The sequence below is a fragment of the Lepus europaeus genome, chromosome 5 (assembly GCF_033115175.1).
Source record: "Lepus europaeus isolate LE1 chromosome 5, mLepTim1.pri, whole genome shotgun sequence".
Taxonomy (NCBI): domain Eukaryota; kingdom Metazoa; phylum Chordata; class Mammalia; order Lagomorpha; family Leporidae; genus Lepus; species Lepus europaeus.
This window is the reverse complement of record NC_084831.1, coordinates 5,001-19,107: the sequence shown is the minus strand read 5'-3', so window position 1 is coordinate 19,107 and position 14,107 is coordinate 5,001. Positions and strand designations below refer to the sequence as shown.

Here is a 14,107-nt window from a genome sequence, read left to right as displayed (position 1 = left end):
ACCATGTTTCTGTGTTTCTGTGTGTAGCACATCCTTAAACATCTTTTGTAAGGTTGGACATGTGCTGACAATTTCTTTCAATTTCTGTTTGTTATGGAAGGTCTTTATTTCAGCTTCTTTCATAAGTGAGAGCTTTGCTGGGTACAGTATTCTGGGTTAAGTTTTTCCTCTTACGATTGGAATATATCTCGCCATTCTCTCCTAGCCTGCAGGGTTTCTGATGAGCAGTCTGCTGTGAGTCTAACTGGAGATCCTCTGAGAGTAATCTGGCGTTTCTCTCACATACATTTTAGAATCTTTTCTTTATGTTTTACCGTGGAAAGTTTGGCTACAATGTGAAGATCTTTTCTGGTCATTTCTTTTAGGAGATTTTGTGCTCCCTGTACTTGGACATTCCTTTCTCTCTCCAAACTAGGGAAATTTTCTGTACTTATTTCAGTAAAAAGGCCTTCTAATTCACTCTCTCTTTTTCGTCATGTCTTCAGGAACTCCTAAGACCCATATGTGCGGTTGTTTGATAGTATCCCATAAATGTCCAGTACTGTTTTTTAGTTTTCTTTTTTAAAAAACTTTTATTTAATAAATATAAGTTTTGAAAGTACAACTTTTTGATTATAGCAGCTTTTCCCCCCATAACCCTCCTCCCACCCACAACCATCCCATCTCCCACTCTCTCCCCCATCCCATTCTTCATCAAGATTCATTTTCAATTATCTTTTATACAGAAGATCAACTTGGTGTATACTAAGTAAAGATTTCAACAGTTGGCACCCACACAGATACACAAAGTATAAAGTACTGTTTGAGCACTAGTTTTACCATTAATTTGCATAGTACAACATATTAAGGACAGAGCTCCTACATGAGGAGCAGGTGCACAGTGACTCCTGTTGTTGATTTAACAATTGACAGTCTTATTTATGATGTCAGTAATCACCCGAGGCTCTTGTCATGAGCTGCCAAGGCGCTGGACGCCTCTTGAGTTCACAAACTCCGACTTTATTTAGACAAGGCCATAATCACAGTGGAAGTTCTCTCCTCTCTTCAGAGAATGGTACCTCCTTCTTTAATGGCCCCTTCTTTCTGCTGGGATCTCACTCACAGAGATCTTTCATTTAGGTCATTATTATTATTATTGTGGTGTTGTTGTTATTTTTGCCACAGCGTCTTGGCTTTCCATGCCCAAGAAACTCTCATGGGCTTTTTAGCCAGATCCAAATGTCTTAAGGGCTGATTCTGAGGCCAGAGTGCTGCTTAGGGCATCTGCCATTCTGAGTCTGCTGTGTATCCCACTTCCCATGTTGGATCGTTCTCTCCTTTTTAATTCTGTCAGTTATTATTAGCAGACACTAGTCCTGTTTATGTGATGCCTTTGACACTTAATCCTATCATTATGATCAATTATGAACTGAAATGGATCACTTTGACTAGTAAGATGGCATTGGTACATGCCACCTTGATGGGATTGATTTGGAATCCCCTGGCACGTTTCCAGCTCTACCATTAGGGGTAAGTCAGAGTGAGCATGTGCCAAACAGTACATCTCCTCCTTCTCTTATTCCCACTATATATTTAACAGGGATCAAGTTTCAGTTATTTTAACACCTAAGAATAATTGTGTGTTAATTAAAGAGTTCAACCAATGGTATTTTTTTTTCTTTTGAGAGACAGAGAGAAACAGATTGAAAGGTCTTCCTTCAGTTGGTTGACCCCCTAAATGGCCATGGCCAGCACGCTGCGCTGATCCGAAGCCTGGAGCCAGGCGCTTCCTCCTGGTCTCCCATATGGGTGCAGGGCCCAAGCACTTGGGCCATCCTCCACTGCCTTCCCGGGCCACAGCAGAGAGCTGGACTGGAAGAGGAGCAACTAGGACAGAACCGGCGCCCCAACTGGGACTAGAACCCGGAGTGCCAGCACCACAGGCGGAGGATTAGCCTAGTGAGCCATGGCGCCAGCCCAACCAATGGTATTAAGCAGAACTAAAAAAATACTAAAAGGACTAAAGTAGTAAGTTGTTTCTTGACAGTCAGGACAAGGGCTGATCAAGTCATTGTTTCTCATAGTGTCCGTTTCACTTCTACAGGTTTCCTTTTAGGTGCTCATTTAGTTGTTACAGATCAGGGAGAACAGAGGATATTTGTCCCTTTGGGACTGGCTTGTTTCACTCAGCATGATGTTTTCCAGATTCCTCCATTTTGTTGCAAATGACCAGATTTCATTTCATTTTATTTTATTTTTTTACTGCTGTATAGTATTCTATTGAGTACATATCCCATGATTTCTTTATCCAGTCTTCCGTTGATGGGCATTTGGGTTAATTTCATGTCTCAGCTATTGCCAATTGAGCTGCAATAAACATTGAGGTGCAGACAGCCCTTTTATTTGCCTTTTAATTTCCTTTGGGTAAATTCCAAGGAGTGGGATGGCTGGGTCATGTGGTAGGGCTATATTCAGGTTTCTGAGGAAGCTCCAAACTATCTTCCATAGTGGCTTTACCAGTTTGCATTCCCACCAACAGCGGATTAGTGCACCTTTTTCCCCACATCCTCGCCAGCACCTGTTGTTAGTTGATTTCTGTATGTAAGCCATTCTAATCGGGGTGAGGTGAAACCTCATTGTGGTTTTGATTTGCATTTCTCTGATGGCTAGTGATCCTGAACATTTTTTCGTGTGTCTGTTGACCATTTGGATTTCCTCTTTTGAAAAATGTCTATTTAGGTCCTTGGCCCATATCTTAGGTGGGTTGTTTGCTTTGTTGTTGTGGAGTTTCTTGATCTCTTTGTAGATTCTGGTTATTAATCCTTTATCGATTGCATAATTTGCAAATATTTTTCCCCATTCTGTCGGTTGGCCCTTCACTTTCCTGACTGCTTCTTTTGCAGTATAGAAACTTCTCAATTTGATATAATCCTAATTGTTAATTCTGGCTTTGACTGCCTGTGCCTCTGGGGTCTTTTCCAAGAAATTTTTGCCTGTGCCTATATCTTGCCGGGTTTCTCCGATGTTCCCTAATAATTTGATGGTGTCAGGTCATAGGTTTAGATCTTTAATCCATGTTGAGTGGATTTTTGTGTAAGGTGTAAAGTAGGTGTCTTGCTTCATGCTTCTGCATGTGGAAATCCAGTTTTCCCGGCACCCTTCCTGTCCTTGCTCCAGGAATTGGTTTTAGATCCTTGATCAAATATATGTTGGTTGTGGCTGTTTGGATTGATTTCTGGTGTTTGTATTCTGTTCCATTGGACTATCCATCTGTTTCTGTACCAGGACCATGCTGTTTTGATTATAACTGCCCTGTAGTATGTCCTGAAATCTGGCATTGTGGTGCCTCCGGCTTTGTTTATGTTGTGCAGTATTGCTTTAGCTGTTTGAGGTCTCCTATGCCTCCATATGAATTTCAGCATCAGTTTTTCCAGATCTGAGAAGAATGTCTTTGGTATTTTGCTTGGTATCACATTGAATCTATAACTTGCTTTTGGGAGAATGGACATTTTGATGATATTGATTCTTCCAATCCATGAGCATGGAAGATTTTTCCATGTTTAAGGTTTTGTAATTCTCATCGTAGGGATCTTTGACATCCTTGGTTAAGTTTATTCCAAGGTACTTGATTGTTTTTGTAGCTATCGTGAATGGGATTGATCTTAGAAGTTCTTTGGCATTGTCTGTGTATACAAAGGCTGTTGATTTTTGTGCGTTGATTTTATATCCTGCTACTTTGCCAAACTCTTCTATGAGTTCCAATAGTCTCTTAGTAGAGTTCTTTGGATCCCCTAAATAAAGAATCATATCATCTGCAAAGAGGGATAGTTTGACTTCTTCCTTCCCAATTTGTATCCGTTTCATTTCTTTTTCTTGCCTATTGGCTCTGGCTAAAACTTCCAGTACTATATTAAATAGCAGTGGTGAGAGTGGGCATCCCTGTCTGGTACCAGATCTCCGTGGAAATGCTTCCAACTTTTCCCCATTCAATAGGATGCTGGTCATGGGTTTTTCATAAATTGCCTTGATTGTGTTGAGGAATGTTCCTTCTGTACCCAATTTGCTTAGGGTTTTCATCAAGAAAGGGTGTTGTGTTTTACCAAAGGCTTTCTCTGCGTCTCTTGATATCACCATATGGTTTTTCTTCTGCAGTTTGTTAATGTGGTGTATCACATTGATTGCTTTGTGAACGTTGAACCATCCCTGCATACCAGGGATAAGTCCCAGTTGGTTTGGGTGGATGATCTTTCTGATGTGTTGTTGAATTCTATTGGCCAGATTTTTATTGAGGATTTTTGCGTCTGTGTTCATCAGGGAAATTGATCTGTAATTCTCTTTCTCTGCTACATCTTTTTTCAGGTTTAGGAATTAAGGTGATGCTGGCTTCATAGAAAGAGTTTGGTAGGATTCCCTCTCTTTCAGTTGTTTTGAATAGTTTGAGAAGAATTGGAGTTAGTTCTTCTTTAAATGTCTGGTAGAATTCAGCAGCGAATCCATCTGGCCCTGGGCTTTTCTTAGTTGGGAGGGCCTTTATTACTGTTTCAATTTCTATCTCAGTTATGGGTCTGTTTAGGTTTTCTATGTCTTTCTGGTTCAATTTAGGTAGGTTGCATGTGTCCAGGAATCTGTCCGTTTCTGATAGATTTCCCTGTTTGCTGGCATACAAGTCCTTGTAGTAATTTCTGATGACTCTTTTTATTTCTGTGGTGTCTGTTGTTCCATTCCCTTTTTTATCTCTGGCATTATTGATTTGGGTCTTCTCTCTCCTTTTTAGTTAGTTGGGCCAATGGTGTGTCAATTTTGTTTATTTTTTCAAAAAACCAACTCTTCATTTTGCTGATCTTTTGTAATTTTTTTTATTCAGTTCTGTTGTTTTCTTCTCTGATTTTAATTATTTCTCTTCTCCTACTAGTTTTGGCTTTGGTTTGCTGCAGCTTTTCTAGATCCTTGAGATGCACTGATAGCTCATTTATTTGGTGCCTTTCCAATTTCTTGATGTAGGCACCTATTGCTATAAACTTTCCCCTTAATAATGCTTTTGCTGTATCCCATAAGTTTTGATGTGTTGTGTTGTCATCTTCATTTGCTTCCAGAAATTTTTTGATTTCTCTCTTGATTTCTTCTATGGCCCACTGTTCATTCAGGAGCATGGTGTTCAGTCTCCGTGTGTTTGCATATGCTCTAGGGATTCCTGAGTTGCTAATTTTATTTCCAGCTTCATTCCATTGTGGTCCGCGAAGATGCGTGGTATGATTTTGATTCTTTTGAATTTGCTGAGACTTTCTTTATGGCCTAGTATGTGGTCAATCCTAGAGTAAGTTCTATGCACTGCTGAGAAGAATGTGTGTTCTTCAAGTGTAGGATGAAAAGTTCTGTAGATATCTGTTAGATCCATTTGTTCTATAGTGTTGATTGAATCTGCTGTTTCCTTGTTGATTTTCTTTCTGTCTGGTTGATCTGTCCTTTGCTGAAAGTGGAGTACTGAAGTCCCCCAATACTATTGTATTGGAGTCTAAGTCTCCCTTTAAGTTCCTTGACATATCTTTTAAATAGCCAGGTGCCCCGTAATCAGGTGCATATACGTTTATAATAGTTACATCTTCCTGTTGAATTGATCCCTTAATCATTATGTAGTGCCCTTCTTTGTCTCTCTTAAGAGTTTTTGTGTTAAAGTTTATTTTGTCTGATATTAAGGCTACGCCAGCTCTTTTTTTTTTTTTTTTTGGTTTCTGTTGGCATGGAATATCTTTTTCCAACCTTTCACTTTCAGTCTGCATGCACCTTTGTTGGAGAGTTGTGTTTCTTGTAAGCAGCAAACAGATGGGTTTTGGTTTTTTTTTTAATCCATTCAGCCAGTCTGTGTCTTTTAACTGGAGAGTTGAGGCCATTTATATTCAACATGACTAATGATAAGTAGTGACTTTGCCCTGCCATTTTGCAAAGATATTTCTAATATACACTTTGAACTTCCTGTGATCTTTTACTGAGAGATTTTCTTCCTTTCCCTTCTTTTCCCTTCGTATTGATGACCGTGTTTCTGTGTTTCTGTGTGAAACACGTCTTTAAGCATCTTTTGCAGGGCTGGATGAGTGGTGACAAATTCTTTCAGTTTCTCTTTGCTGTGAAAGGTCCTTATTTCACCTTCATTCATGAATGAGAGATTTGCAGGATATAATATTCTGGGGTGGGAGTTTTTTCCCTCTTAGTGCTTGGGCTATATCTCGCCATTCCCTCCTAGCCTGCAGGGTTTCTGATGAGCAGTCTGCTGTGAGTCTGACTGGAGATCCTCTGAGAGTAACCTGCTGTTTCTCTCTTGCACATTTTCTTTGTGTTTCACTGCGGTGAGTTTGATTACAATGTGTGGTGGCGAGGATCTCTTCTGGTCTCGTTTATTGCGAGTTCTGTGTGCTTCCTGTACTTGGATGCCTCTTTCTTTCTCCAAACCCGGGAAGTTTTCTGCTAGTATCTCACTAAAAAGGCCTTCTAATCTTTTCTCTCTCTCCATGCCTTCAGGAACTCCTAGAACCCGAATGTTGGGGTTTTTAATAGTACCCTGTAGATTCTCAACAATATTTTTTAGATTTCTAATTTCCTCTTCTTGTCTTTGGTTGGACTGTATACGCTCCTGTGCTCTGTCTTCTAAGTCTGATATTCTCTCTTCTGCCTCACTGACTCTGTTTTTAAGGCTCTCAACTGTGTTTTTATTTGTTCTATTGAATTCTTCATTTCATTTTGATTTCTCTTCAATATATCAATTTCATGTTCCATTAAATTCCTCATTTCACTTTGATTCCTCCTTCAGATTTCATTTTCATGAGAGAGAGATTTTTCTTTCATGTCCTGCATGGATTTCAATCGTTCAACGCATTTTTTTTTATTAATTCTAAATATTCTTAACATACATTTTTTGGTTTCCATTTCTTAAATTTCTTCTTTCTCGTCGTCTTCATAATCTTGTATTGAAGTGTTGTGTTCTTTTGGGAGCGTCATGTTGTCTTCCTTGTTCTTGTTTCCTCGGTCGCTGCGTCTGTTGTTCGGCTTTGTGGAGATATTCTTTGGTGGTTTCTTCTTCTTCTGCTTCTGCTGCTTCTTCTTCTTCCTGCAGTGGTGGCTTTTCTCGTAATACTATGACTCTGCAGATAAGTGGACTGTCTGCTTTCAGTGAATCTCTAGAGGCTTGTGGTGGGTGTGGCCAGAGAGCTCTGTTCAGTTCTTCAGGGTTAAGGGTGTCCATAAGGTGAGACACCCAGGTTTGGTGTGGTAAGTCTTTCTCTCTCTCTCTCTCTCTCTCTCTCTCTCTCTCTCTCTCTCTGTTTTCTTAATCAGAAGGGAAATAATCCACTCAGCTGAGCTCTCCTCAGTGGAGTCCAGAGCCTGAGCGCTAGCCCCAGTGGGTATAATATTCATCTGCTCTCTCCCAAGGACCACACGAAGGATGTGTGCAGTCCTCAGTGTAATCTCAGATGTAGGTCCACCGTGTCCCTCTAATTATGGAAGAGTTTCCTCTGCCATGTTCCCCCTAACTCTTCCCTGAGACTGCACTATCTCCACTCTTAATAATCTGTCTTCTCCCGGACTATCAGTAAGCTCCCTCCCTATTCCGCCATCTTGGAACCTCTGTTTTTTAGCTTTTCAATTTCTTATTCTTTTCTTCTTCTTCCCCTTCCTCTTCTTCTTCTTCCTCCTCCTCACATCCTCCTCTTTCTTCTTTAGGTCTGACTGTAATACTTCCAGAGATTTGTCTTCTAACTTGGATATTCTTTCTTCAGCCTCACCAAGTCTGTTGTTAAGGCTTTCCACGGGGCCTGCACTGTGGCGTAGCGGGTTGTGGGCGATCACATGAGGCTGCCTCCCTAGCCCATGCAGCCGGCCTGACTGCTGGCAGGCGGCGGGAGCCCCAGGCACATTACTCCCCACCCTGCCTTCTGCCAATCAGGTCAACTGCTCCTGGGTGTGGCCCAGGCCCATTAGGCCCACCTGGAAAGCTATGTGACCTTCAAACTGATTGGAGAGGCACACTGGTGCCAGTGTGGGTTCTGTCCTATAGAGTTAGTGTTGCCCTGAGTCAGTGACGCCCCTCCTGCTTGCCCTTCAGAAGTGTACGTGGTCATTAATAAAGGTGGACATGTTCACTGTAGCCTGTTCCCGGTGCTTCTTGTGGAAGAACAGTCACCCTACTCTCCCCGATGGTGCAGGTCTCGCAGGATGAGTCTGCAAAAAACCAGCCCAGCCTTGACCCTGCAGCTCTGACATGGGAGCCCCCTCCCCGGTACTCCCAGATGTCCCATTCAGTAATCACACTGAACACAGACATTCACCATGGAGACAGAGCTAGGTTAGGTTTTCCGTGTTGCTGTGCTAAAAGGTAATTTAAGGGGTATGTGCTAACAGAACAAGGGGTGTTGAGTATGGGAAAGTTGTGAGTGAAACAGTGAGAGTGACACATTCCTGATTATGACATCAGTGTTTGCAGGGGACCAGTGTGAGGTGCAGCTGGTGGAGTCCAGGGGATGCTTGGTCCAGCCTTGGGCATCCTTGAGTCTCTCCTGGGAAAGCCTCTGGACTTACCTTCAGGGACTACAGCATGGACCGGGTGTGCGAGGCTCCAGCGAAGGAGCTGGAGCAAATTGGTTCTATGACAAACGAGAGTAAAGGTCGAGCTGTAGAATATTCTGCAGCCGTGAAAGGCCGATTCATCACCTCCAGAGAAAGCTACGGAGGAGTTGCCCGACTGCAAATGGACTGTGACAGCCAAGGACACACCATGTATCACTGTGCAAGAGACCTTCAGGATCACTAGGTGCAGGGGGTTGAGGCCTGGTTTCCTGTCATCATGTGAGGCTTCTTCTCCATCTAACAGTTTTCCCAGAAAACTACTCCACCCAAGGATGGGAAGACTCAGTTCTCCCTCAACCGTCAGAGCAATTCAGCAGCAAATGAAAAGTACCTGACCCACCCCCAGAAGAAAGCCCACCCCCAGAAGAAACCCCAGAAGAAAAGGAACTGTGGTGTCTAGGGTGGCTCCTCCTGGGGTGGGACTCGGACCTGCTGCTGCTCATCCGTGTCCTCATGGTGCTGTCTTTTCACATTCCTCGACCAAACACCTGTTGCCCAGGCCCCCTCCTCCCCTCTGCCTCTATTGGCAGAAAATGAAGGCCTCATGTGTCAGGGAGCAGACTCCTCCCTCGGGACTCGAGGGTTTCTCTCTCAGCAGCACTGAGGGCCCCCCATCCCCTTCTCTCCCCCAGGACAGACGCTGTCTCACCGCCCCCCCCCCTCCCGGACAGACGCTGTCTCACCCAGGGGTCCATCTGCATCGCTTCTCTGAACTCAGTCTGCTGAGTCACACACTGTGCCCACGCACCCTGCCAGTTCTGACTTGGCTGTTCATGTGCCTGCTGCCCTGGGCATCTCCCAATGGGGTGCTCTCCTGTGTCTCCAGGTGTCACCCGGCACCTGCTCTACTGTACCCCATGCTGCGTCTGGAAAGGTATGGATTTCTTTGAAGCCAGACATAGGGGACTTCAGAGTTGCTTTCAACACCCTTGAAATGGGAGGGCAGGGCAGCCCTTTCTCAAGACCTGGCTTAGATTCCTGTCCACAGGATGCTGTTTCTTTGTGTGACGAGGGTACAGGCCTCGTGGGAATGGCCTCCCTGGCTTCCTGGGACTGTAGGGCAGTTTTGACAACAGTCCTGAGTAAGACACAGAAACTTCTGTGCTGGAGAACGTGTGAGTAGAAGGAAACATCGGCGCCCCCAGCAGGGAGCCAGTGAAGCACCAGCCAGGGACATTACAGCAGCCGGACCCACTGCAGATTAGGTGGAGCAGATGACAAGACTGAGCTGGGAGACCGACGCTCAGGATAGAGGCAGCATGGAGCACAGAGAACATGGCTCCAGGATTTGAGATTTGTAGGCACGGAGGGTGGACTTGTCCCAAGAAGACAGGCAAAGGGCAACAGGAGAAACCGTACTTGAAACTTTGCCATGCAGTGCCAGGGTGGATCTAGGCCAAGCACACCATGAGCCCTGCACCCGAGGGGCCCGGGTTCCAGGCTGGCCTCTCACCCTGGCCAGCTGCTCCGACAGTCAAGCCTCCCCATGGCTGCCTCTCACTGAGGAATCTGTGCCCTAGATTGGCACTGGTTGGGCCTGGTGGGGGATTTGCGCCCCCATCGCTCTGTCCCATTGCTCACAGCCACTCCGGTGTGGAATGGGAGACTTTGGTTGGGATTAGCCCTGGGTGGCCCTAAATTCATTCTGGATTCAGGAAAGGACAGATTACTTAGAAAAGGAGGAAAAATGCAGAGCCCAGGAACACTATTTTAGAGAAATGTCATGAACGTGCTGCTCAAGGAGCTAGGGACACTTTCATTGATCCTGGGACCAGCCACTCAGGCCTCACCCTGCTGCTGATTCGGGTCTCCTCTGGGCAGAGACCCAGGCTCTCCTGGACTCCTGACAGCTGATGAACAATGACGTGTGGTCTTGAAGATTTATTTCAGGTGAGCACCACCGACCCATCAGGGAGAACTGGTGGCAGAAACCCAGGCCTCCCATCTCCCCCACGTTGAGGGGAAGGACCCCCGTGTGCCCTGCAGACTTCAGGACAATTGATCTTGAGCGTTGCCGTGCCTTCCATTGATTCTTTTCCACAGGTGTTCCTGTTGCAGTCTCCAGTTTTTGCGTGGATCGGAGGCTGACTGGTGTTTTACTGTGGCTCAGTAACTGTTTGTTCCTGGACAATGGTAGTCTTAATCGTTCGCACGTTTGTGGCTACCCCAAAGAGCAGTGCAAAAATAAAACAATAAACACGAGCAAAGACCACTCTCAAGTAAAGAATCGACTCCATGCTGTCTGTTACTGTGCGCATTCTTCTTGGGGGGGGGCCGCTTTGTGAGCTCCCACCAGCACCCGGACTCAGGCACAGTGGGGGCTCCCAGCCAACGTGGCAGTGGCAATTCTTGTTATTGTTGCAAAGGCCTCTAAAATTGCACTTCTCAGGGAAACAGTCGTAATGCAGGTTATTCATAGTCATGTTACATTTACTCTGAAGACAGAAAAGTCCTTCACCACAGGGAGTACCATCTCTCACATGTCCAGCATCAGTTGATCCTGTCGACCGGTGTTCATCCAGTCCGAAACAGATGAACTCGTTGTACACAGACTGGTGGAACGAAACATGGTCCTGCAGCTGAGGAAGCTGGGTGACGTTGATGCACTGTAACCTTCCACACTGCTTGTCTGCCGGGGCACAAGCTTCGTAGACGTTCTGATGTGGCACTCTCTTACAATGTCCAAACCGGAAGGTGTTGATATTTATGGCATAGCAATCCCCAGGACCGTTCTCGGCAGTTTTACCGAAGATCTCCTTGCAGTGCATAGTGGGGTCAGTGCAGTTCCCTCTGTAGCAGTAACCATTTTCAGTGCATGGGGTTCCGTCTTGCAAATAAAAATTATCAGGGCATGTGTAGGTGGACCCCCCACAGTACTCTGGAAGATCACATATGTTCATGACAGGTCTGCAGAGAGTTGAAGTGGGGGAGTAGGTGCAGTTTGTGCAGCACTGTTGTTTATCACACACACTTCCAGGTGTGAAATGACAGTTGCTTTGACAGCATGGATTGGCATAACAATGCTTGAAGGAGCCACAATCACATTGCTCCCTTTCTTCCACTAAGAAGTTTCCACAGCGCGTCTGTAACAGGGTTCTATTGAGGTACGACCTTTCTGGGAGGTAATAGCATGAATTAATATTTCTGTTTGAAACTACATGTTGTGTATGGACAAAAGAGCAGTTACTGAACGAGTCTGTCATTTCAGGGAATCTCCTCATCAAGCAGGTTGCTCTTCTCTGGCACACACAGTCCGAGCTGTCATACCCTAACCCTATCAGTCTTCCAATTTTATGTGCAGCTAAAATAGCCAACAGCAGATAATGTCTGCTCTTGGAAGCCATGATAATCAAGTTAACACCGCCACAGGTGCCATACCTATAAGGTTCTTGGAAATCATCATTTGGTGCATCTTTTGTAATCAATGTTGATGGAAAAGGCTTGTAGATATCATAAATATTTGCTTTATAATAAGTATGGATTGGACCATAAGGAACCCGAAAATCATTCAGAGCGATTGGATCTTGCTGGTTGTATACGTTTAGGAGATAAATATAGTGTCTAAAGGCAATTCCTCTCAGAAGACTGTCAGTAATACTAAACATGTTTATTGAAAATTGGACGCATTTTGAAATATTGTTGAGTACCGTAAACATTCCGTGGGCTATTTGAATTTGACCTTTCAGTTGGGCCATATGGTACATGTAGTTGAAACTAGAGAGCTTGGGTGCCACACTACTGTTTACCTTGGAGAAGAAGGGGTCAAAATCCTCCTCGTGTCCCAGTCTGTACATGGGTCCCGTGGCATTGGGGTCGGCCACTATCTGAGACACAACGTGTTCAAATGTGTTGGAGTCCTTGAGGGGTTTGATTTCGTAGGTGAGGTCATCCAACTTCATGATACCTTCCAGGCCCCCATAGCACGTGTCAATGGTGACGGTGGACAGAGGAATGTCTTCCAGGTGGCCGAGGTAGTAACAGTCTGTAGGAATGTAGGGATAGTCCATCTGCAAGGCTCCTTGGTCATCTTGGGTCATCATCAGCAGGTGTCTGGCCCAAATAAGCTTCTTGCTCCGCATACGGATGACGTGTCTTTGGCCCCCAAAGTGCAGGCTGTAGGAGAGCCAGCCTGGCACCTGCACACCTTTGCCCTGGTGCAGCTCCTTCCGAGGAATCACCACCTCAGATGAGACGTAGCGCCAGGAGGGGCGGCCTGGGGAACACTGACCTGGGTCCAGGAGCACCCAGAGCCCAAGCAGGAGCAGCGTGACCTGTCCTTCTGCCAGCACCATGGTCCAGCTCGGGGATGTGTGCCCGAGGAGCTGGGTCAGAAGGAGGATCCCCAGAGAGCCAGGTGTGAACCATCTGCTGTGGACACTGGGGACGCTGGCAGAGGACAAAGGCCTCCCCAGGCCCCAGGCCACGCCCTGAGGGGATTGAGTAACAGAAGCAGGGCGTGGCGGGGTGGGCCTGAGCACTGTGTGATCTGGTTCAAGTGTGTTGGGGTCAGAGGGGCCGTTGCTGAGTGCTCACTTGGAGGGGGAAGGCACAGGAAAGCAGGGCTGTGTCTGCACATAATCTGCTTGGTTTCCTGTCTTGCACTTGGAAGATGACACATGTGGTTATCACACTGCAGCTGCCGGTCTAAAAGGGCCATCAGCCATGGCGCGATAGGTCAGGTTACATGGACTGACATTCCTTCTGATGGGGGTGCATTTCCTGCATCTTGACACACGGGGTGGACGTTGTAGATCTCACTCCTTGGGTGCTGGAATTCTTTCTGTCCTGCACAGGCGTGCTGTCCTCGAGTTTGCAGCTATGCTATTTGGAAGCAGTTTGATCCTCTTGACCGTCTTGAGGCTTTGTTGTGGGCAACCAGATCAGCAGTCAGTACAGGGCTAATTCTCTCCTGTACTATGTAGACTCTCGAAGAACACTATTGCGGTAGAGGCTTTCAATTAAATTTGTTTCTAACTGCCATGGTTAACGTTGTGGTAGAAGCCTTCCCAAGGTCAGAAGAAGAAAAAGGGAAGAATCTGTCAGTTGTTGTCTGCTTGCCTATGAATCTTTTTTTATTATTATTTTTTAATAAGAATGGACAGTGAGAGAGACAGAGAGAAAGGTCTTTCTTTTGCTGTTGGTTCACCCTCCAATGGCCGCCGCGGCTGGCGTGCTATGGCTGGTGCACCACGCTGATCCGAAGCCAGGAGCCAGGTGCCTATCCTGGTCTCCCATGGGGTGCAGGGCCCAAGCACGTGGACCATCCTCCACTGCACTCCCAGGCCACAGCAGAGAGCTGGCCTGGAAGAGGGGCAGCCAGGACAGAATCCTGCGCCCCGACCGGGACTAGAACCCGGTATGCTGGTGCCTCAAGGCGGAGGATTAGCCTAGTGAGCCATGGTGCCGGCTGCTTGCCTATGAATCTTTCAACCGTAGTTACTGTCTGATTATATGCAACGTTATTCTTTTTTTTTTTTTGACAGGAGACTTAGACAATGAGAGAGACGGAGAG

The 14,107-nt window shown here is 45.7% G+C and overlaps 1 protein-coding gene across 1 annotated transcript; it reads right to left on the bottom strand.

Annotated features, from left to right (window-relative positions):
• Positions 1 to 10,691: 10,691 nt before the first annotated feature.
• LOC133760532 (disintegrin and metalloproteinase domain-containing protein 21-like) lies at positions 10,692 to 12,887 on the bottom strand. Its single transcript, XM_062193053.1, has one exon. The coding sequence runs from the start codon at positions 12,885 to 12,887 to the stop codon at positions 10,692 to 10,694; it is 2,196 nt and encodes a 731-aa protein (XP_062049037.1).
• Positions 12,888 to 14,107: the final 1,220 nt, after the last annotated feature.